Source organism: Phaseolus vulgaris, chromosome 3 (genome assembly GCF_051622355.1).
Source record: "Phaseolus vulgaris cultivar YP4 chromosome 3, ASM5162235v1, whole genome shotgun sequence".
NCBI classification, from domain to species: domain Eukaryota; kingdom Viridiplantae; phylum Streptophyta; class Magnoliopsida; order Fabales; family Fabaceae; genus Phaseolus; species Phaseolus vulgaris.
Genome location: NC_143500.1, coordinates 46,165,096 through 46,190,083, shown reverse-complemented (window position 1 = coordinate 46,190,083; position 24,988 = coordinate 46,165,096). Strand labels below are relative to the sequence as shown.

Sequence of the window (24,988 nt, the reverse complement as noted above, 5' to 3'; positions counted from 1 at the left end):
ACTAGTTTTATTTTTGCCGATTTTTTTGTAGTTTTTTTTGCCCGTTTTCTTAAGCTGATTTTGTGGCTTATTTCATCCAATCACTTTATCAATTGATTGGTTTTTTAGTCCGACCAGTTGGTTTGGTCTAATTTTAAAAATACTGTTTTTATGCTATTTTATTATTTTTAAGATAAATTAAAATGTGAGTGTAGATTGTGTCCTTTGCTCTTCTCGTAAAAACACGATAACTCACCTCAATTCCACTTAATAGTCATTCAATTGCTTTTTGTTGTTGAATGTGTTTGATTTACTGAGAAAGCACAACCAATATATGTAAGTTGTATATGTTGATAAGAAAAGTTTTTTTTATTAACAAAAAGAATATACTAGATGCGAGTAGTACACTTGCTCCAACTCATTTATAAAACTATATTAACCCAACATTATTTTTTTTAATAATAATAATATTATTAATATTACATTTATTTATTTTCATAATGATATTAATAAAACTTATTTTTAAATTAGTATTTAACTATTAATTATTAATTATGGTCGTGGACAGCTAAATTCAGTTCTTGGTATATAGCCGCAGCACAGTTTTCGTTTTGAGCCTATATAGGATGTAGGAGGCTTGTTGAGGTTTTTTCTAGTTTTTTTTTATGCAGAAACATTTTAAATTCTGAGGTTTTAAGGATAGTGAGAACTCTTTAATAGTTTAAAATTTTTGAGTTAAGTGATGTTTCATTTAATTTGTTTTATAATTATGAATTCTTAAATTAAGAAAGGTTTCTGTTTAAAGGTTGCAACTGCTATTTCTTTCATTTTATTAATTCATTATTGATAGTGATACTATCCTATTAAAATTTTAGTTACTAATATTTTAATTTTAATTTTAATTTTTTTAAATATTAATTAAAAATTTAACATATTAGTAATTATAATATTGATTGTAATTTTATCAATTTAAAATTATTTTATAATTTCTTATTAATAATACAAATTATTTTATATACTAATAATTTTTTAATTTTAAAAAAAAATATAATTTAGTTAATATAATAAATATTTTTTTTTAATTTTTAAATTTGATTATTATTTAAATATTTTTTTTAAAGAAACAATGAATAAAAAATATTTTCTTCAAATATAGTATTTCATATTTGGTACCGGAAAAAAAATCCGTAAATTTTAGATGTTTTTTATTGAGATACTAAATAGTTTTAAAAAATAAATATAAGCACAAATACTAGCATCTTATACTCAAAATGCTACTCTGTGCTGTCCCTATCGATGTCCATGGCCACGCAGGCGTTGGCTTTGTGCATGAGTTACAGCAAAAGCTTGGACCACATTTCATTAATCCTGGCTCTGTTAATATTAGAATGATCCCAATAAAAGAGAACACAATGACACGCGGATTTTAGCTGCCCATGCAAGTTCAGAGTCACGACACGTACCATCGTCTTCCTCATAACTTCTTTATGGATCACTACTATAACCATATGTCACTCCTATAATTTACTGTTCTCATTTATTTTTCTTTATTTACCACATTATGTAATAAATAAGGTGCACGCAATTTAAGACTAGTCATTACATATAAAGAAGTTGGTCAACTTTGCATGCGTAAAAATATGTTCTACATTTATCTTAAGTTTTACAGAAAAGAGAGTCATAATTTAGCAAAAGTAAATATTTGGAACAAATGAAGGTCCCTAATAAAAGTGGAACTACTTACTCTGTAAATATTTGTCTAAACATCCCATAATTTGTTATATATTTACCTTGTCTTGCTCGCTTATGAATGCCAACACATGTTACATCACAAGGTGAAGCAAGTGGGAAAGGACAATTTGAGAAACAAAATTCCAAAACAAACAAATAAATAATGTATTGAGCTTCCACACACAGTATCCACCACGTTCAAACATCTATACATATCACATTTACTTATGTCTTTCACCATTTTTCTACTTCAAACACTTATTCAGCTTACAATCCACATTTTTTCCTCCCAACGAAAAAAATGATAATCTATATTCTAGAAATATACATAGACAAATCCAAGTTGGGCACATCTTGTGCTGTAAACTGTTGCCCTCTTTATCATAACTTTATTTCCCTTTCGCTTCTCTAGAAAAAGTCACAAATATCTTTGTTCTGTTTTAGCTTCAAGGAAAGAAAACCCTCTTCGTTCTTTTCTTATTGCAGTTCGATCTCTCTCTTTCTATGTGAAAGCTTATTGAAAACCTTCCATTACTAAGGATTCGATTTAGAAAAGAAAACATCAAAATAAAACTTAATTTCTGTCCCTTCATTAGAGTTCTATAGCCGATCCACATATACGTAATTTCATAAGTATGCTCAAATGCAAATTAAGAAAGGAGAGGGGGAGAATAAAAGAGCTACAGAGGGAATAATGTATCTTATAAGCTTAAATGTAAAAAAATTATAGCAGAAATTTCAAATAAAATACAAAAGAACAGCCCAGAGAGGCTTTCAAATTTGAACCAACAACATAATAATAACCAAAGGTAGTAGTACAAACGAAATGTTCGTTGGCTACATGGCAAGCAGCAGACAGAACTCCAAAGTACAGAGAATAATGATGAATAAGGAATATAGGAAAATAGAGAAGCTTAGGAAATGGTAATTAAGTTTATGAAAGTGGTTATAGGAAGTGTTTATTTAATAGCAGACGAAATCCTTAGGAGTTTTCTTTCCACAGTAGTTGAGGAGCAAGTTCAACTTGATGGGGACATTGAGGTTGATGCCTAACACATTAGCTCTGAGAGCAGTGCAAAGGCAGACGGCGGCTTCAAGATCAGCCAGACCCTGGATGAGGTTGCAGCATGGGGTCTTTGGTGGCTTCCCAAGCTCAACGCCGATCAAACCTAACACATCAGCACACACACCAAACTTAAGGGTGTTCTCAGGGCAACTGCCAGACTTTGTGGAAGGTGGCTTTGGGACAGGTGGGTGTTTGGGAGTTTTTGGGGGTGGATTGCATGGCACATATGTGGAGCTAACCACAGTGAAAAACAGGATGTTGAGACACAAGAGAAGAGCACCCTTGGAAGCCATTAATTTCACACTGCTGTTACAACTTCTTCACTCTCACAACACTACTACCACTCTTGCTTTGCTTTGGTGTGTGAGGTTGGAGAGGAATGAGTGGGGGTTTTATAGGGTGAGATTAGAGAGTGTCTTTTAAGTTTAAGGTTTAAAATAATTAGGTTTATTTGGAGGCCCATGTGAGTGACCCCATTGAGAGGAAATTGGACAAACTGGCATATGGTCATCATTGAATGAGGAATATAATTAAGAATATTATGGAAGCTCATGTGCATTTGCAATGGTTAGTTGTGAAGTAAAATCATTTCAATTCCCAACGGTTTACTTCTGCTTCTTGTTTGGACAAACTTAAAAGGTAATGCCTTTTTTTATGAACTGAAATTGTTTTTTACATAAAAGATAGAAAGTAATAATTTGGAAAATTTATACAAAAAATAAAAGCTTTTATAATTTTTTTCTGCAATTTCATTTTTTCAAAAGTTTTTATTCCTTAAACTTTTTATTCATATTCTTGTCTAATTTGTTAGTTTTACAAATATAATGACTATCAAAATATAACCACTTTCTAAGACTACTATTTCCAATCTTGTTAAAAAAGCCACAATTATATACATTTTTTCGAATCTCACGATGTTATAAAGTAACAAAAAATATCATATAATTGAATTGGAAATTGGACAAAGTTATGTAAAGATTCAAATTGTAAAAAAAATTAAGAACAAAAATTAATTTAGTAAAATATAAAGACCCAAATTTCAATTAAACCTTTTTTATCTTTAAATATTAATGAATTTACTAAATATTTGTTACCTAAGGGATTCAGACACTACAATTACTCGACACCCTTCTACTCTTTTCACCAAACTAAACTCATACCACTTATTTTTCTCTCTTAAGTCCTTATTAAAAAAAATTACCAAATATATCATATTTTCTTTTCTTTCTTGTTCTGATAAAAAACATGTCATATTTTCTTGTCAAAGTTTATTGTAGTTTAATCACAGTTTTTTATTCGTAATTTTATTCTAATAATAACATTGTCCATGTTTTTCTTATTGATATTGAGTTTACTTAGATGGTGACATAATTAGGTTGATTAAGGTTTGTGTTCTAGGTGAGCTTAGAAAAAGGGAGAACCTACAATAATTTTGAATAAATTATTTTTTATAGAGTAGAGTTTTTCTTTGTAAATTTTTAAAAATAAGATTTTTTTTTCTATTTTTGTTGTGTAAAATAGATACAAATAAAAAAAAATGACTTTTAAATCTAATAAACTAGGAGTATAAAATTAGAGATGATAATATGAGTTGAACCATGTGGATCGACTTCCACTCGAAAAAATACAAGATAAGTTGAGTATTTTAACTTGTAAGATCGCTTAGATTCATTCTGAATAACCCATAACCTGTGGAAGCGGAATGAGTTACCTTGTATAATACATAATAAAAAATTCATTATAATTCAATGTTAACATAGAAATGAAACAACAATAATGATGTTTTTAAAGTCAAGATGATGATTAATTATTTTAGTTTTTTAATACCTTAGATAATTTATTTATTTTTTGTATTTTCTTGTTTACGAAAGATTTAACCTCTCACATATTTAATTTGATCTAGATGTTAATTTTATGTTTATTAACTTATTTAAATTTTATTGTCAATGATAGACTCATGGAGTGCTATCAAGAAGTGAAACATGAAAACAAAATTATTGTTACAACATTTACATGTAGGTTCTTTTTTATGGATTTTCCGTATACAGGCTAATCCACAGGTTCGTGAACCAATTATTATACGGAATGGTAATGTAATACAATAACTTGATTATTTGATTAATTAAAAAATGAAGAAAATTGTTATTGAATTTGGAAATAAATAGATAAATGAAAATTTATTGTATTTGGAAAATAAATAGAGAATTATTGTTGTGAATTTGCAAAATAAATAGCTTGAGAAGTAATGATTTTACAGGACACGTAATGATGAGAAGAGATTAATTAGAACTAAACAAATTAGTAAGATTCATTACAAAATATAAAATAAAAATATAAAGTTGAACTAGAAGTAAATTATTCCAATTTTTACATTACCCTCAAACATGATCCATACACGATTATCCAATTTTTTGTTCCTTAAAACTAACACTCTTAGAAAATTATGTATCAAATTAATTTTTAACATTACATAACTTACTACCCAATATATAAACAATAAAATAAAAAAAATTATGACATGGCAGAAGTCGTGTCAAGTTGGCATAACTTCAGTATGACAATGCAGAAGTCGTGCCTAATTGGGACGATTTGTGCATATGAAGTCGTGCCGAATTGGCACGACTTGCCTAAATTTATAATTTTTTTAAACAAACCCCATTTTGGTTAAAAGAAAAAAAATAACCCATGATAATCAAAAGAACACAAAACTAACCCATAATTTTTATGCAAGCCTAACAAAATGGGTTGCTTCAACCTACGTTGTCATCCTATTGAAGGAATAATACAAAAAAAAATAAATGAATTAAATTCAAGCCCAATTTATCCCACGCTAATGAAGTATAATGTCACTATGAGACTTGTTTCAGTACTTTCATCCAACCTCTTATGATTTTCATCATTACCTTTTTTAAATGAAAATTTCAAATTCTCCTTCATAGGATATAGGATAGGATTAATGTCCCAACAAATCTAGATTTTCAAATTTCACTTTTGAGAATGTAATTCTAGATGCATTGGTACATTTCATCTAATGTAGGAACAATTTTTCCAAGTGGTGTAACATATTCCATCAATCTATAAATTTCTCTTTCATTCTTCCCTTTCATCCGTCTTCTTTATCAAATTGAAAATCTCAAGTATTGTTCTCCTCCTATTTCTATATGTATGTTCATGTTCTTCTATTATTTTTAAAAAAAAATTATATATTTGAATATTTATATGGATTAATTTCAAATTTAGTAGCAAGTTTCTAATATATTTATTTTTATCTCACATCTTTGTTGTGTTGTTATTATTCATGTTTTTTTACAATGTAAACTTTCACACTTATATGAATTAATTTTTTTGAGTTTATTAGTTGTGTTCTAAAATTTCTAAAAGATAAAACAAATTCAAATTTGTTAATCAAGTTAGATTCTCGTCAATTCTTAAGATTTTGGTTAGAATACTAAACTTTTGAATTAAGATAGTAATAAAAATTTGTATGATAATTAGATAAAAAAAATGTAATTAAAAAAAATGAGCAATGAGATTAACATAAAAATGCAAAATATAAAGATTAAGTTAAATTAATTGAAATTTTTGTCAGATATATAGCTAATATGAGAAAAAAGATGGGTTGCTGCAATTGAATGAATTCATTAAGGATTTGAAATACAAATAACACACTTAAAGGGAATGTGTTAGTGCGGAAATTAATTGTAGATGTAAAAAGGTCTAAAATTAAAACTTTGGTACTGGTGACAATGTTGTTAACCCAAAGATCCTATATGTGTTAACCAAACAACAAAGTCTAGTTGTTTGTGAATGGGTATTAACTCTTAACCTACCAAATGGTTACACTTTGAATTTCATTAATTAGATGCACTAACTTGAGGAAGAAAAGTTATTTGAAATGAAAAGTCACCACTTTGTATCAGTTTGCAACAATTGCTTCCAATTGTGTTTGAAGTGTTGTCTATACCAATATGGAATTTTCATTCTTGTTGTGTCAATTCTTTAGACAAATTTGTTCATCCTTGCTCAGAGAAGACAAATTGTGTTTGGAAATTCAGTCTCGTTCGCATTGTGTAAATTAGAACAAATATTACTTACTAGTATTTTTTTTACTCCAATAAGCTTGGCATAGGATCATATTATAGATGTTTGTAAATGGTCTAACTATGCCACTAATGTATACAATTTTTTTACACAAACTCAATAAGGGAACGAGTACACAACAAGATCATGTTTGTGTTTAAGGGGAACAATGTGATACACCACAAGCGGATTATTATGAGATCTTAATTAATGTAGTAGAACTGGAATTTATAGGTTTGCTGAATAAAAAGGTGGTTTGGCTCTAGTCTAGTGGCACAATGACATATGAATATTTTAGAATGTTCAAATTAAAAGAAATTGAAGATGTAATAATTATGATCTTTTTGCAATCACCCAACAGGTAGAGCAAGTTTACCTTACATCATTTCCTAAAAGGCAACAAAGATGGTCAGATATCATAAAAGGGCAATGATAAGTGATACACCTAAAGTTTCATGTTTCATATCAAGATGGTGATACATAACAAAGACCCCTCCCTAGTTATTACAAATGATGATATCCAACAAAATCGTGCTGACATTTTTACAATAACAGAGGAAGTGAAAACAAAATTTGGAAGAAGATGATAAAGTACAAATGTAGAAACTAAGTTGTATACTTAATATAGATTTCCCTATACCTTTACTTTTGTATTATTGTTACATATATTAATGGTATGTTTTGATTTCTTTTGTGATTAAAAAGTTTCTATTCATATACATGTGGATCTTGAATTATATAAAAGAATGATTTCAATTACTAAGTAATAAGTAATTAGCAATTAGAATTTATTTAGTTAGAGTGAAGTACTGAAATTAGTTGGACGGTTACTCTTGTAAATTGTATGTATAAAATAAACACGTCGCATTATCATGATGAGTAGGTTACTCATAATTGTGATTCATTCGTTTTCTCTCCCTCTCGCTGTCACATATTCAGAGCTCTCTGTCATATAAATCAGAGAGGCCGAATATGTGAAAATACAATGGAAATCTGCGAGACTGCACACAGGTTTCAGCTCACGGATTGTACTGAACAAGTCACGGAGTCACTCTCGAAATTACAAAATCCCAAACAAAACTCCAAAAACTTCAATTACCTCTCTCTCTCTCTCTTTCGCTCTGTCACTTAGAAGAAGCCTTCGTGGATGAATGTTCTATGTTCATGCTGCCGCGTGTAATACTCGCCAGCACAAGGTTAATTTTTTTTCTCAGACAAAGCTTAATTTAATTAAATCATATACTCCTTATATATACGCATCCGGGAATATCAAACCTAATACATACAAAAGCAATTAGAAGAATCTAGAACCCCAAAGTCATCATGTCTCTAAAATTAAAAGCTAAAGCTATGTTCTTCATCTTGAAAATAACAATGTTAAATGTTTTGCCACCAATATATGCATGTGGTCCCTGCACCTCCCCACCTCAACCCAAGCAGCCACCGCATCACGGCGGAGGCCGCCCAAAAGTGTCCCCTCCTCTGCCGCCGATCATAATCAACCCTCCAGTGGTGCCTCCGCCGGTGGTGATTTACCCTCCACCAAGCTCACCGCCGTACTCGCCGCCGCACCGGACTTGCCCAATTGATGCCCTAAAATTGGGACTTTGCTTGGACGTGCTTGGAGGATTGGTCCACGTGGGAATAGGGAAGCCAGTCGAGAATGTGTGCTGTCCCTTTATACAAGGGTTGCTTGACCTTGAAGCTGCAATTTGTCTTTGCACCGTTATTAGGGCTAAGGTTCTGAAGCTCAATATCTTCCTACCTATTGCACTTCAAGTTTTGATCACCTGTGGGAAGACTCCTCCTCCTGGTTTTGTTTGTCCACCTCTGTACTGAACCACTGCATGTATGCATGCACTACTTCATAGCATTCCATGCACCGTTATCATGGCTAGTTCTTGTTAGTTACTGCTTGTTACTACTAGATTAATGTCTTTTTCTTTCTATTAGGGTTTCAGGGTTTATGTTATAACTGGTTTACGCTTTAATTATAGTGCGCATACCTTTAATATTTCCTGTTATGAGTTAGGGAATTCGAGTTAAGTTCTTTGCTACAAAATCCGTTCAATGTGTTATTCACGTATGGTGCTTCATCTATTTTCTCCTTCCACCTGTATCTCAGAACACGTACACGCACTGACAGGGTTTACTTTATCAATTGGGAGAGTTCATGACCTCTACATGTTTTAAAGAGTGCTCGTGGCTGCTTTTGCCAACTAAACTTACTTTAATTTTGTTTACTTAATTGATCTTCGAATAGAGATGTCTTTAAATTTCTGTGCATTGCATGCTATTTTAAGTATTCTTGTATTTGTATATTTTAAATCCTTATACGAGAAAAAACAGAATAAAGTGATGGAGTAACAAACGATTAACGAGATTTTCAATAGCTGTAGTTTTAAACAATCTTACTCCACTGATAATATATATATATATATATATATATATATATATATATATAAGTAAATTCTAATAACCACAATTGTGATCACTATTAGAAAATCAATCCATAAAGAAGGAGTTATTGTGATTTTGAGAACCTTGAAAATACAATCTAGATCCAAGTGGATTGGATTTAAAATCCATATCCACTTTAACTAAATCAAATATATTTGGATTTTTTAAAAATCTATTTAATTTGGATTGAATCTAAATTAAATCCACTTTGTTAATTATATTAAATCTACTTTCTCAATTACATTAAAGACTAACTTAAAGACTAACTTGGCTCGAATTCGGCCTAAGCCGACTCAACCTGAACACAGACCAACTCGGCTCTGTATCGGCCCCGACCCAGATGACTCGACATCGATCCGGGCCCGGACGACTCAACATCGACTTGGGCCCAGATAACTCAACAGCGACCCCGACCCTCTCACTTCGACATCGATTTGGATTCGCGCGGCTCGACATCGGCCTGGGCCTGAATGACTTAAAATCAACCCGAGCCCGCACGACTAGACATCGACCCGGGCTCGCACGACTCAACATTGGCCCAAACTCGAATGACTAGATATCGGCCCTGGCCCCCTCGGCTCGACATCGGCTTGGACCGGCTTGGCTCGACATCAATCCGGGCCCGCTCAGCTTGACATCGGTCCGGGCCCATTGAGCTCGACGTGGACTTGGGTCAACTTTGCTCAACCTGCGCCTGAATTGTCTTGGCTCAACCTGGATCGGGCCAAGTCAAAATCCAACCCAAAATACAAATTGGATAATCCAATCCATATCTAATCCATATCCAATTAAATGGATTGGATTTAAAATCCAAAAATATGGATTTTTGGATTTGAAATAAATCCATTTAAATGGATCAAAACTAATATGGATTTGGATAATTATTGGATTGAATTTTGTAATTTGAATTTTTTGCCACCCTTATAAAAATATTAGTCTATATATACATATTTAGCTCTTAATAAATCTGACTATTGAAATGAGAAGGCTCTTTACAAGTATTGTCTTTGTACTTCAGTTTCATACTGTATTTCCTAAGATTTTTAATCACATACATCGGTAGATATACTAGACCAAAAACAAAGATAGAAAATAGTAAGCTTTTATCAAAGCATAGTAAGTAACGAGGAAAAACATCTCATCAACACCCAAGCACAAACACCTTTAAATATTTAACTCTCTTTAATTTCTTATTCATAAGATGAAATATAGTTTGAAAATCACATACCGATAAAAAAATTATAACATTTCATAATTTTAAGTGTAAATTTTAAACTTTATAAATTTTATAAATTGAATTAAACTTAATTTTTTTTAATATTCATACCTATATATAAAGAAGTTCTTCATTATAATCATTTTTTGGTGTATACAATTTTTTTTCGATTCTACCCTTATTTAATATATCTTCTTCTATTAATACAATGAAGTATTTTGTCATTTTATATGAATTACTTATAAAATAAATTTATTTTTTAATTTTTTAAATTAATATTAATGTACACTCTTTATATGACTCTTTCACTCTTCTATTAATCCCTTATTTTAAGCCGACCAAGAGAACGTATTCTCACACATTTTTACACTAAATTTAACATATAAAATAAAATAACTTCCACTTTTAATCACTCTCTACTCTATCTTTTGTTTTTCAATTTCAAATTATTTAAAATTATTTTTATATGTATGTTATATTTTTATCATCATAAAAATAGAGTAAAATAGGAAAATGTGGATAATTACGGTTGTGGTAACAAAAGTTTTATTTTAATTCGTGATAAAAAAAATCATCACATCCGTAATTAAAAATGTCATTTTCCGGAACCAAATGAACATAATAATTAGAAAAAAATTAAACAGTGGACAGTTTCACGGTTTATGTATGGATTGGAGTTTATCTAGTAATCCTATGTATATTACTGATTTTTTTTTTTTATTAATAACACACAATAAAATATTTATCACCTAACTTTTAAATATAACGGTGGTCGAACTTTTACCAAGTGCAAAGGCTTTCATTTTTCACGTGATTTGTTGCATAAACTCTTTGTGGTGGTATTGATCGAACATTGGGAATTAGATTTCCGTAGTGTGGAATCATTAGCTTTGTATGAATTGTGACATGAAAGGAAAAGGAAATCCACTAGTCCGACATTTTTTCTTTTTTTTTTCGACTTTATCCACGTTGCATGTCACGGGACAAATAGTTCTCCCATAATTGAAAAAGCTAGTTGTCATAGATGTACAATATTGCCCAAACAAGAAAGCAACGATGACCAAACCGAATTCAGGTTTAATTAATCTGCATCACAATGTAATGAAAATCATTTATTAAAAATAATGATAACTAAGATGTATAAATTATTCATTCCAGACAGAAATTGTCATGGGAGTATTTACATATTTATAGATGGTGTCTGACAAGCTTTTTCATAACTTCTTTTTATCACCAACTTATGAACTTCTTGTCACGTCTCAAATCTAATGAGTCTTATATTAAATGTGTCATTCGAACATGGAGTCTAATTTTGAACTTACCTAATAAATAATATAATAGAATGATAATCTTACACAAAATTATAATTGAAGAAAAAAATATGTTTTATTAAAAAAATAGTATTATAATTATATTATATCAAATCATAGTTATTTATTAACATATCTTTATTGTATAATTTTCAAAACAAAATTTTCTTAAATAATATAGAAAACCTTAGTTTGAGAATTTCATGGTGATTGATAGTCATGTAGTAATGATGGGATTGAGAAATACCCTAGTTTTTTATCAACACAAGACAGGATGAACTAGTTGACTACTCTAAGGCCAAGCTGGGTGTTCAATTTTAATTCTTACTCATGTGAAACAAATACAATGCACAAAAGTTTAAATAAATATTAAAAAAAATATTTCGTAATATATTTTTACTCACTAATTATTACTTTTAGAATTCCCTGTGAATTTAAAAAAAAATGTAAATAGTGTCATTCAAATTTACTACTCGGTTGATTTAGTCGGAAACAATTAAACCTTTTTATATATTTAACATAGTCCGACAATTAATTAGAAGGAAATATTTCTTGAACAAGTTGAGGTAATGTTATTCGCTTTTGTATAGTATTTTCGAGAGCTACCTGTATTTGTAAAAAAAAAAAGTGAAACAACTGATAATTGCATAGAATATTTCAGTGTCAATATTTTTATGGATGAAACTCAAATTATTACAAAACAATAATTCAGCTCGTAGTAATTACATATGTTGGATCTCCCATCGATCTATTTTTAACAATAATTGAATAAAGTAATAAAGTAGTTTATTTATTTGTCTTGTTTTTGTGCCGAATATGTAGTTTTGTGTTCTGATTCCTCACATGTAAGTCCAAGGGGAAAAACGACATACAAGTTGAGCAATGGTTTCAGACATGCAATAATTTATTTTACGAGTAAATGCAATCATATATATGATAAGTAGGTCATTCCAATTAACTTTCCCCCAGTGTGTTATTAATAGTGCCGTAGACTCTTATGTTTCCAAGTTATGGCCAATTTGCTTTCCGATAATTAATTCTTTTACTGAATTTGGTTTTATCTTGTTGGGGAGGTTACTGAGTTCAATAAATTAAGAAAAGACAGAAATAAATTAAGAAGGATTATTGTCATATAATCATGTCTGAAACAAATAAGGTAACACCATAGCTCAATCTTTGGTTCACAAGCTACGATTGACACGAGCCAGCATCAAGAACTTTATACTTATTGCAACACTCTAAGCATGAAATTAAAGCAATAACGAGGGTGGAGAAGTTAACCCTCATGCACGTACAATGAATTAGAATCACACACACAGAAATCCATGGAATTTGAGAGAAAAGAAAAGGAAAACAACAACTAAGAAGTACATATATAAGATGATATGATATATGTTATGATCAAGCACATTGGAAATCACGTGGGGCTTGTCTTGAACAAACATTGAGAAGCAAGGAGAGTGAGATGGGAAGGTTGAGGTTGATGCCCAAAATGTTTGCTTTAAGGGCAGTGCAGAGGCATACTGCAGCCTCAAGATCAACGAGGCCATCAAGAAGGGTGCAGCAAGGGGTAACTGGTGGTTGACCCAAAGTGGCGTTCACCAACCCGTTTAGCACATTGGCGCATACACCTAGTTTGAGTGCGTCACGGGGGCACGAGCCACTAGGATTGGGGCTGGGTGTTGGGTTTGGTTTTGGGTTTGGACCAGGGCATGAGTAACTACCGCATGCAGAGACAAGTGAGAAGAAAAGGAGGTTGAGTGTGAGGAGAAGAGCAAGGGAGGAAGAAGCTTTGAAACCCATCTTAAACTGCCTTCTATGTTCCTAATCACTACCAAATGCTAAATATTGTTAGCTTAATGCTTAGGAGAAGAGAGTTTGTGATGATGGAAGTAATTTGGAGTGGATGCTTGGTTTATATAGTGAAGTGCCAAGGGTGATATCATGATAGTATATTAAAAAAATTAGCTAGTAGCTCATATATTCCATAAAAGCTAAAATGAAACATGTTTACAAAAATTATCTTATTCTTGATAGTTTTCTTTTATTAATTACGGTAACAATACGAATTTCAGTATTCTTTCAGTGAAAAAGTAGTGTTTTAAAACACTTAATTAAAAAAAACTTGAGTTAAGCAATAGAAATGATTATGGGTAATTTGTACATATCGGCTTAGTTTATTATTTATTAAATAATTCTAGGTATTTAAAAAAACAACAGTTTTATTCATTTTTAAGAAAATAAGTTTATATAATATATAATAAATCCTTATAAAGGAAATTTCATTTGCTTGCTTGATAAGTTTATTGAGATAAATTTTAAAAACGTATATTTCCTTAAATTTGTCTTTAAAACTCAATTATAATGAAGTAATACAATGTGTATTTGCACGAGTGGGAAAAACTATGGCATTAAGAAAACAGGTTTAGAAAACTATTCCAAATACGTCTTAAATAAGTAAGCAAAACATACATTACCTGTAAAGATTCTCTTTGGGTTAAAAATAAACGAAAGCTAGATATTGTATTACAAATATGAGTGTGATTTTTGAATCAAAATGAGTAACTTAGTTTAATCATCACTATTTTTGTTTTGGCAACTAAAATTAAGAATAATTATGCTTGGGATTGTAACACGTGGTATCAACGTCTTAATTAGCTGTTTGACTTAATTACGATCTATCTCTATGTTTTGATCAATGGATGTTAGCTTGGAAGCAATTACATGATTATTTTTTCCATATATGAAATCGTATGGTTTTACTTTAAACATATTTCCATGCATGTGGAATTTTTTTATCATGATCTAACAAAGGAGAAAACACAAGTTTGTATGTAAAATGCATTTTCATAAAAGAATCACATTTCCAATTGTTTCTTAATAATCTAAAAATTCAAAACACACAAGTACATGAAACAGAGTAATACACTATGCCTAAACATTAACCCCTGTTTATACATAATAACAAACCAAACGCGTCCTGCATCATTAAATAAGCACGTCTAAGAACATGAGCACAAGCATTAATCAAGCCGTATTTATGTTAAGAGATGTTTGTTCAATTCTTTTTGGTAATTTGAACCATGACGATTGCAGTAATGCTTCCAAATATTAAAAACAACAAGAACCCAATTACATTAGCGTGAACTCATGCTTCTTTCTTTTCTTTATTGTGCCTAAATCTTAAAGTCTTTATTTATTTCTTTTATGCTGAATTATTTTCTTAATAGCCAAAGGAAAATATTTATTAAAAAGATTTAAATATGTGTTTTTCCATAGTAATTGTATTTATTTTGTTTTTGTTTCTTATATATGAAAATTTGATTTTAATTATTGTAATTTAAACAAATTTGTTTTTAGCATAGGTCATTATTATCTCACAAAAATATTATTATGACTAAAAGTAATAATATTATTAACTAAAACTAATAATTACAAACCCTAAAAATTCTGATAAATACTTAATGGATAATTTCTCACAAACTTTATTCTTATAAACTTAGATTAGCATAAGCTAATCGCAGTTAATAATATTAATATTAATTTAAGGTCAGAACAGAAATAATATTAAAAAATTATATTACTACTAATTGATTAGTATTAATTTAAATAAATATTAAAAAAAATTAATAACAATTAAACTGATGTTAATTTAATATAAATATCAAATTTTAATAAATTAACACTACAAAATAAATTATTAAATAAAAATTAATTTAAAAGAATAAAAATTAATTATTATATTGACTAACTTATATATTATTTATAAATTAAAAAAATTGATATTTAAAGTAATTTATATTATTAATAAAAATTTATAAACTAATTTTTAAATATGTATTTAACATTAGTTATCAAAGTTTTAGGTATTAATTATTCTAAATTAGTCCTTATAGTCACTAATTTAGAATTTAAAAAATAGTTAATAGTTAAAATATTGATAACTAATGTTAAATACCAAACTAAAAACTAATTTATAATTTTTTATTAATAATAAAAAATATTTTAGAAACTAATCATTTTTAAGTTTATAAAATAGTATCTAACATAGTTAATATAGTAGTTAATTATTTTTTTTTTCAAAAAGAATTTTTGTGAATTAATTTTTTTTATTTAAAATATTTAATGAAAGTTTTAAAACTGTTAACTTATCCTATTTTTTTTATCGTGAATGTTATTTTTTTTTTCAGAAACCTTGTATGATCGTATTTTACACTCTGGAGATAGGAGTTATAAGTAATGGATTCAAGTATTCAAGATTTTTTTTTTTATTTGAGTTGTTTTTTTATATACATCTTAGATTCATTATAAAAAGTATAATGTTTTTGTAATAAAATATTGTAAGTATTTTGAGGATTGAAAATTGGGGATTTTACAAAATCTACCTCTTAACCTCTTTTTTTTTCATTCACAATATTTCAAAATAATTAGAACCTTTCTACTGTGGGATTCTCTAAGGTTTTTTTTTTTTTAATGTGAGTTATATACATATTATTATTGTGGTAAGTTTTTGGTAGAAATACAATTATATAACTAACCGATAAACAAAATTATATAACTAAATTTTTGTATATAAATTGGATCACCCAAATGATCCATTTAATTTAATTTATTTTTATTATTGATAAAAAAATATATTAACATCATATAAAATTTAAACTTTTTAAATTATAAAAATAGAAAAATCTCTTAAAATATTAATAATTAGATAAAATATTAATTAGTTAAAGTATCAATTTGATAAGATTCAACTTAAAAATATTGTAATGCAGAAAAGAAAACTAAAACCTCATAATAACTCTTGTAAAAAAAACTTAGAAATACCAAATTAAATGTTAATCATGCGAACACTTTTCGCTCGAGAGCGTCTATTATTTCACTGATGCTAGTGCAACATCAATTATGAAGAAACTTCTATCAAAATATATATTTTTTCTATAAAAGACAATAACAGTTTATTTTCTTGTATAATTTTTTTATGAAAAAATAGAAGTAATATCAGATAAGTATATTTTAGTCCAAGCCAATGTGAACAAATTTTTAATTTTTTTTTATGGAGATAGTATTAAACACTTGCATTCAGTTAAATAAAAAGAATAGTAACATTAAGTTACTGAAATGGGCATGTGTGAACATGAGAAGTTTAGCTTAGGAAAGTTTTGGAAGGTTGTGGCTCGTGATGGATCTGATAGTGCTTTAGATTACGACAATAAAGATAAAATTGTATTTAATCATATCCTTACGGTTGCTAAATTAATTGTGTGAACTAGTCCGTAATTATTGACTTAATTTGTGATTGTGAATTAATGTTAAGATCACATCTAAGTTTTCCACGCGTTTTGTCACTGGAATGTTCGAATGGAATGTTCTTAATTCGAGGAGTAATTGCATTAAGTAAATTGCGGAATTTGATTGTAAATTCGAAAAAAAAAATTATTTATAAAGAGCCAAAGTTTGAAATAAAATTTTAAAAAATATAATATAATTTAATATATATATATATATATTAAAAAAATTAGAGATACAAAGTTATAAAAGCCACACCTCTTTTTATCTCTTAAAAAAGGACAGTGTTAACAATCTATGTCACTTTCTACATTCCAATTACAATTTTATTTTTATATAATATTTTATTGAAAAAAACAGTTGTTAAATAAATGTATTTAATAAAGGTGGTGAAAAAAACTTTTCTCTTTAAAAAAAATCCGTGACTGCACAAAGTCGTAACAACCAAATTAATAATATATATATATATATATAAAACGAAGTTTGCAGATTATTTGCCTTTGAGAAACCTGAATACTTTGTTTCTTTCTAATATTGTCTTCATCCACTAAATTTCAAAAATGTTTTAATAACGTCGACATGTGAAAAATTGAGGATAATTAGAACTTTTATTTTTTTAATTAGAACTTTTTTGTTTTTATTTTTCTATTTAGCACTCTTTTGTTTTTATTTTTCTATCTAGCACCATTTTATTTTTTATTTCCCTAACTAGCACCATTTCAAAAATAAATTAAAAAATAATAATTTTTTTTTATAATTTTAATTTTGAATGTATTAAAAAATAAATATTTTAATGTTTAAAATAATTAGAAATATAATTAATGAATAAAGAAATGTGTTTTTACAAAATTAAAAAAAAAATTAAAATGTTTAGTTTAAAAATTATTTTTTTAAAAATGAATAAAATAAAAATTAAACCCTACAACAACATAAAAGTTCAATATATAAACATAAATTAGTATTTATTTTTATTATTATTGATGATGTAATTATGTTAATTTCAAGTAAAAAATACAGGACATAATTATAAAAAACAAAGTTAAATAAAAATTGATATGGACATTAAAGAACAACGTGATCGGAAAAAAAATGTTCATATTGTCAAACACCAAAACACACATAAAGAATATGTCCCAACATTACTGGATTTTAATGTACCATTGAAGAAAATATTAAATGTATCATCTGTCATTTATTTTTATTTTTATGATCAACATATACTTATTTAGTATCGTCTTATATCTCTTATATTTATCTTATTTGGATTTTTTTTATAGCTTTTATCTTTATCTTAATTTGTTTTGCCTTTATTTTATATCTTTTATGTTTTTAGTTACTATTTTTTTTTCTACCATTCTTTTTTTTTTATTGTTGATGTTTTTATTTTCTAAACTCTTTTTTTTCATTTTTTGCTTCTCATTTTTAAGCATTAAGTGTAACATTTGCATTAGTTTTTTTTTAAGATTTTGCAGTTAGGATAAACACTTCAGTATTACTTGTGTATCCACTATTAATTAATACTAATTGACTTAGGTTTTTTTGTAATTATGTCATGTATTTTTTACTTGAAATTAACATGATTACATCATCAATAATAATAAAAATAAATAGTAATTTATGTTTATAGATTCAACTTTTATGTTGTTGTAGGGTTTAATTTTTATTTTATTCATTCTTAAAAAAATAATTTTTAAACTAAACATTTTTATTTATTTTTTTTTTTTTGTAAAAACACATTTCTTTAGTCATTAATTATATTTCTAACTATTTTAAACATTAAAAATATTTATTTTTTAATACATTCAAAATCTTCATTCTTAAAAAAAAAAATTTAAACTAAACATTTTAATTTTTTTTTATAAAAACTCATTTCTTTATTCATTAATTATATTTCTAACTATTTTAAACATTAAAAAATTTTATTTTTTAATGCATTCAAAATTAAAATTATAAAAAAATAAATAAATTACTATTTATTTATTTATTTTTGAAATGGTGCTAGATAGGGAAATAAAAAATAAAAGGGTGCTAGATAGAAAAATAAAAGGGTGCTAGATAGGGAAATAAAAACAATAGGGCACTAGTTAGGGAAATAAAAGTCTAAATGGTGCTAGATAGGGAATTTACCCAAAAATTAATGTTAACTTTAACACGTAAAATTTGCAGTTAATTTTTTTTATTAAATATATAATTAGCATTATGTTAAGAGGATCATTCAGATAAGTTTTTCATCTATTATTATAATTAGTAAAGATCTAAAAAATATGTTTATATTTTAGAGAAACCTTAGAAAATGTTTAAATTTAAGAAATATAAAAAAACTTCATTTTTTAAAATATAAAAAATATATTTTACTCCTTATTTGATGTTATAGTTCAAATTATATGTTTTTCCTGTGTAGTAAATATATTGAAGACAATAAGTATACATAACATGTCACTACAAGACAATCATGAAATAAAAATTAATTTTTAGAAAAAAAAAATAATTAGTTGTTATAGTGACTAAATTAGAGATAATTTTAAAGACTAAAAAAATTGGTTTCTAAATTGGTGTCTAATTAGCAACCAAGATTTTTATACCAAATTTAGAATCTAAATAATTGGTAGCAAAAAAAAACTTTGATTGTTAATTAGACATCAATTTAGAAACCATATAACAATAATATAAACTAATTTAGAAACCAAAACTTTTTTAGTCTCTAAAATTATCTCTAATTTAGTCACTATAGTAACTAATTATTTTTTGTCTCTAAAAATTGATTTCTATTTCATGATTTTCCTACCGTGTATATACCCAAATATTACAAGAAAAATATTAAATATCAATTAATTTATAAATAAAAAATAATTAATCACTATATTAATTAAATTAGACATTATAAATAATATATATATATATATTGATATTTAAAAGAGTTTTTATTGTTAATAAAATATAAATAAAAAATAAGTAATCACTATATTAATTAAATTAGACATTATAAATAATATATATATATATTGATATTTAAAAGAGTTTTTATTGTTAATAAAAATTTATAGAATAATTTTTAAATTGGTATCTAACATTAACTAAAAAACACTAACCATTAAATAGAAGTTAATTTTAGAGAATAAAAATACTTAGTTACTATCTTGACTAAATTAGATACCATCTTATAAACTAAAAAAAATCATTGGTATCTAAAGTAATTTTTATTATAATTACAAATTTATAAAGTAGCTTCTAAATTGGTATTTAACCATTAGCTACTAAGATTTTAGTTACTAACTACTTTATATTCTAAATTAGTTTCTATTAATCTTTTAGAGAATAATCTAGAATCTAAAATATTATAATTTAGAATACAAATTTAAAAACTATTTTATAATTTTTTATTAATAATAGATACCAATAATTTTTTAATCTCTAAAATATAATATCTAATTTAGCCAATATAATATTTAATTAATTTGTGTCTTTAAATTTGATTGCTATTTAATAATTACTTTAGATTTCTAAAGTAATCTTTAATTAAATTCGTGACAATAAAAAAATCAAATAAGATAAGAAAAGAATTAAAAAAAAAACACAAAAGTTTGACATGGAATATCTGAAATGTTTATGGAAGCCATAAAAATTAGAAAGAAGTCTGATGTTCAATGATGTGTGCTGATTTCACCACCGTTATTGTATAGATTAAAGTAGTCCTCTTGCCATTATTATGTTTGAAAATGGACCTTTTTTATACATATAGAAGGACGCCATTTTAATCTATAAGTGGCAAAATATAAATTCAAATACTGAACCACGACGTTAGTAAACTGCATCAGTCTATCATATTGATTTGGTTTAAATTGTATGTGTGTTTGTAAAGGGTTAGAACATCTCTGAACTGGTTCTCATTTATTTATTTTTGATAGCTGATAAAAAAAAATCATATTGATTTGGTTTAAATTTCTAATGATTCACAGTTGTTTTCCTTTTCAAAAAAATAAAATAACTGTGCATGCACGTGGAGTGAAATTACATTAGTCACGGGCTAATTGCAGTTCGTTTGATCGTTTTGCATTAGTTTTGATTCTGTTCTTGATTCTGCATATTCCTCTAGCTGCTCCTCATGGGAGAGAAGTTACAAGGGCAAAGTAGTTTTCCGGATCAACTGCATCTCATTCACCAAAATCGACAAATTAAAAAGTATATTTATTTGAAACATTCTCATTTTATAAAAGATAACAGACATACATGATTCTTTTGCTTTACATAAGAAAGCATTGGGAATTTATTTAATATTGCACTAGGCGTGATAAAACAAAACACTACAGCAACATAATAACGTGAAGTTAACCATCCATGCACGTACAAGAATCACACCTCACACCTTGATGAATAAGAAAGCACAAAGCAAAGCAAAGCCACGAATAGCAAATACGAATTGAAGCAAATTGTGTATGATAGGCCATGATTAGGCACATTGGAAATCACGTGGGACCTGCCTCGAGCAAACGTTGAGAAGCAAGGAGAGTGAGATGGGAAGGTTGAGGTTGATGCCTAAAATGTTTGCTCTTAGGGCAGTGCAGAGGCACACTGCAGCTTCAAGGTCAACCAGACCATTGAGGAGGGTGCAGCAAGGGCTAACTGGGGGTTGACCCAATGTCACGTTCACCAACCCGTTTAGCACATTGGCACACACTCCTAGTTTGAGTGCGTCACGGGGGCATAAGGCACCAGAACCACCCGAGCCTCCTGAACCACCAGACCCTCCTGAACCATTAGAGCCTCCTGAACCACCCGAGCCTCCTGAACCACCAGACCCTCCTGAACCATTAGAGCCTCCTGAACCACCAGACCCTCCTGAACCACCAGACCCTCCTGAACCACCAGAGCCTCCTGAACCTCCAGAGCCTCCTGAACCACCTGAACCACCGGAACCACCGGAACCACCTGAACCACCGGAACCACCTGAAGGATTTGGTTTCACAGGCTTATGCTTTGGCCTAGGCTTAGTGTCAGGGCATGTCCCACAAGCAGAGACAAGGGCAAAGAAGAGGATGTTAAGTGTGAGGAAAAGAGCAAGGGAAGAGCGAGTTTTGGAACCCATCTTAAACTCTAGTAGTTGCTAATATTTCTTATTTTGTTCAACTCGGAAATACCAGCCAACTATGAGAGCTCAAGAGAAGAGTGTTTGAAGGGATGGAGTGATTAGAAATCCATGTTGGTTTATATATGCTTAGAACGCCAAGTGGCTTGAATTGTTTAAGAACAAAACAATGTTAAACGGGTTTGGGAAATAGGAGAAATGAATTTATGAAATGACTATGTAAGTAAATGATTGAGCTTTAGCTTGCGAAGAAAGTCTATGAATTAGGTTTTGGATGGTTCTGTTGGTCATGAGGGGATTCGCATTGTAATGTTCTGTATCTACCCACCACTACCTTAAGATTATTCCGTTAGTTAAAAGAATAACTGTAAGAAAAATACTTAGAGAGGATAATTTTTTTATAATAATTATGATAAAAAGAATCAAATTTGTGAAGGTAATTTGATTACTTGTATTAAGAATTTTAAATTTTATTCAAAAGGTATTTAAGTGAAAAATATATGTCTCACTTGTTTGATGTGTTGTTGATTTTTTTTTTCTGGTTAGGTTATCATTTACTACACACAGACGATGTTAATTAATTTAAGGTGAAGGCTTCAGAATGGAAGGTGCTTATTATGGTTATTTCTATTCAATATCGTTAAAATAATTTTTACGTTAATTTAGGTTATAATGTTCAAAAGATTCTTTTTATCAATAAAGAAAAAATAATAAAATAAATAAAGAACATTTTGGGATGTTTCATCCTATTAAAATGAAGCATGTTATTAATATATATAATTTCCAAAAATTAAAATATCATCATAATTTGTATACATTAAAATTTGGTTTTTGACCATGATAATGTTATTTTTTTTTGATTTTTATCAAAATGGAGTTCGTTTAAAAAAATTACAAATTTAGGCAAGTCGTGTCAATTCGGCACGACTTCATATGCACAAATCGTTCCAATTTTACACGACTTTGTCATGTCATACTGAAGTGGTGCTAACTTGGCACAACTTCTGCCACGTCATATTTTTATTTTTATTTTTAAAAAAAAATTATTGTTTATATATTGGGTAGTAAGTTATGTAATGTTAAAAATTAATTTGATACATAACTTTCTAAGAGTGTTAGTTTTAAGAAACAAAAAATTGGATAATCGTGTATGGATCATGTCCGGTGCCAATATTAAATATCAAAAAATTTGCATACATGAGACATTAAATATCAAAATATACTTTTTGGCTAGTGAGAAACCATGTCCGGGGACAATGTCCTCAGGAGTTAATGACTCAAAGTTTGAATAAGCTGATTATCCAAACATGATCCATACACGATTATCCAATTTTTTGTTCCTTAAAACTAACACTCTTAGAATTTTTTTTTTTAAAATAAAAGCTTTCATGTTAGGTATCACTATGCCACTTAAGATCTCAGCTAGGCTGACACCTCAAGTAACAACAATCATTTACCATCACATGAAAAAAAAATATATATATTATTAAACAAAAGAAAAAAGAAAAGAAAAAAAAATACAAAAATACGAGGGGACTAGACCAAAACCCATATGTTAACAAAAACGATACATAGGTAGACTATACCTATTCATAAAGAAATCTAAGAACAGACAAGGTGGAAGCCTATTATACCAAAGAAAAGGTTCTCTATGAAAAAATCCTAAATTAGCCAACTTATCAGCACACGCATTTCCTTCACGAAAAATATGAGTAACTGTAAACCTAATTTTCCCACAGTAATTAAGACAAGCATTCCATCGATTACAAAGCATCCAAGGAACATTTGTCCTAGCAGTAAACGCAGCACAAACCAAAGCAGAATCACATTTCAGCCAGACATTAGTAAGCCCCATCTTTTGAGCTTCCTCCATAGCATGTATAACCCTATAAAACTCAGCAACCAAAGCAGTCTGAACTTCAAGAAACGCAGAAAAAGCTCCAATAAATTCCCCCATACTCCCACGAAAAATACCTCCGCAAGTAGCAAGACCAGGATATCCCCTAGCAGCCCCATCAGTGTTAATTTTTACCCAGCCTGGTGAAGGAAACTCCCATCTAACAGGAAGAGGACGTAGAACTTTACCAGTACGAGTGTTAATACCAAAAAACTTTAGCACATTGAAATCAAACATATCATTCTTCATTGAAGCTTTAGACGAATTACCCACTAGACAAGTTAAGTCTTTAATAACCAAAATAGCCCTAGAAACCTCAATCTTATCCTGAAAACGAGCATAATTCCTCATACGCCATATCATCCAAATAGAAAAAGTTATCACAGCTAGCTTAATTAATTTAACCAACGGACTACCATCACTCTTAATAAAAGAAAGAAGATCATCCTTATTAGAGAAATGATAAGTAGGAAAAATGTGTTGAACCCAACTCCAAATACGCAAAGCATTAGCACATTCAAAAAATAAATGTTGAATAGATTCCTCGTGCTTTTCACAAAGCGTACACATAGAACAAATATGCAAACCTTTATTTTGAATATGCTGATCTGTAGGAAGCCGCCCATGAAAAACTTTCCAAAGGACAAGAGTTTTGGAAGGCGGAATATATGAAGACCAAATAAATTTACCCCAACCACAAGAAACCCCTGGATCCAAGAAAAAAGTTCTAGCTGATTTAAGAGTGAAACGACCAGACTCGTCTAGAATCCAATTAGGAATATCCTGTACCGCCCTAACCATGATATGACTAAAAAGATGAGGCATCTGCTGTAAAGACAATAGAATACTCCAATCACTACCTGTCCAAAACTGAGAGACT

At 28.6% G+C, this 24,988-nt stretch overlaps 4 protein-coding genes across 4 annotated transcripts; 1 reads left to right on the top strand and 3 right to left on the bottom strand.

Moving 5' to 3' along the window:
* Positions 1-2,391: 2,391 nt before the first annotated feature.
* Positions 2,392-3,174, bottom strand: LOC137808058 (putative lipid-binding protein AIR1). The gene has a single exon (XM_068608965.2). The coding sequence runs from the start codon at positions 3,067-3,069 to the stop codon at positions 2,674-2,676; it is 396 nt and encodes a 131-aa protein (XP_068465066.1). The 5' UTR covers positions 3,070-3,174; the 3' UTR covers positions 2,392-2,673.
* Positions 3,175-7,907: 4,733 nt separating this feature from the next.
* Positions 7,908-8,847, top strand: LOC137805665 (cortical cell-delineating protein). The gene has a single exon (XM_068605604.2). It carries the CDS (start codon positions 8,180-8,182, stop codon positions 8,693-8,695), a length of 516 nt encoding a protein of 171 aa, XP_068461705.2. The 5' UTR covers positions 7,908-8,179; the 3' UTR covers positions 8,696-8,847.
* Positions 8,848-12,950: 4,103 nt separating this feature from the next.
* Positions 12,951-13,747, bottom strand: LOC137808057 (putative lipid-binding protein AIR1). The gene has a single exon (XM_068608964.2). It carries the CDS (start codon positions 13,643-13,645, stop codon positions 13,244-13,246), a length of 402 nt encoding a protein of 133 aa, XP_068465065.1. The 5' UTR covers positions 13,646-13,747; the 3' UTR covers positions 12,951-13,243.
* Positions 13,748-21,279: 7,532 nt separating this feature from the next.
* Positions 21,280-22,321, bottom strand: LOC137808056 (14 kDa proline-rich protein DC2.15). Its single transcript, XM_068608963.2, has one exon. It carries the CDS (start codon positions 22,209-22,211, stop codon positions 21,576-21,578), a length of 636 nt encoding a protein of 211 aa, XP_068465064.2. The 5' UTR covers positions 22,212-22,321; the 3' UTR covers positions 21,280-21,575.
* Between the last annotated feature and the right edge of the window lie 2,667 nt (positions 22,322-24,988).

Coding starts and splice junctions, on each gene's coding strand:
- LOC137808057 (XM_068608964.2), bottom strand. CDS start 13,645: ATGGGTTTCAAAGCTTCTTCCTCCCTTGCTCTTCTCCTCACACTCAAC.
- LOC137808058 (XM_068608965.2), bottom strand. CDS start 3,069: ATGGCTTCCAAGGGTGCTCTTCTCTTGTGTCTCAACATCCTGTTTTTC.
- LOC137805665 (XM_068605604.2), top strand. CDS start 8,180: ATGTCTCTAAAATTAAAAGCTAAAGCTATGTTCTTCATCTTGAAAATA.
- LOC137808056 (XM_068608963.2), bottom strand. CDS start 22,211: ATGGGTTCCAAAACTCGCTCTTCCCTTGCTCTTTTCCTCACACTTAAC.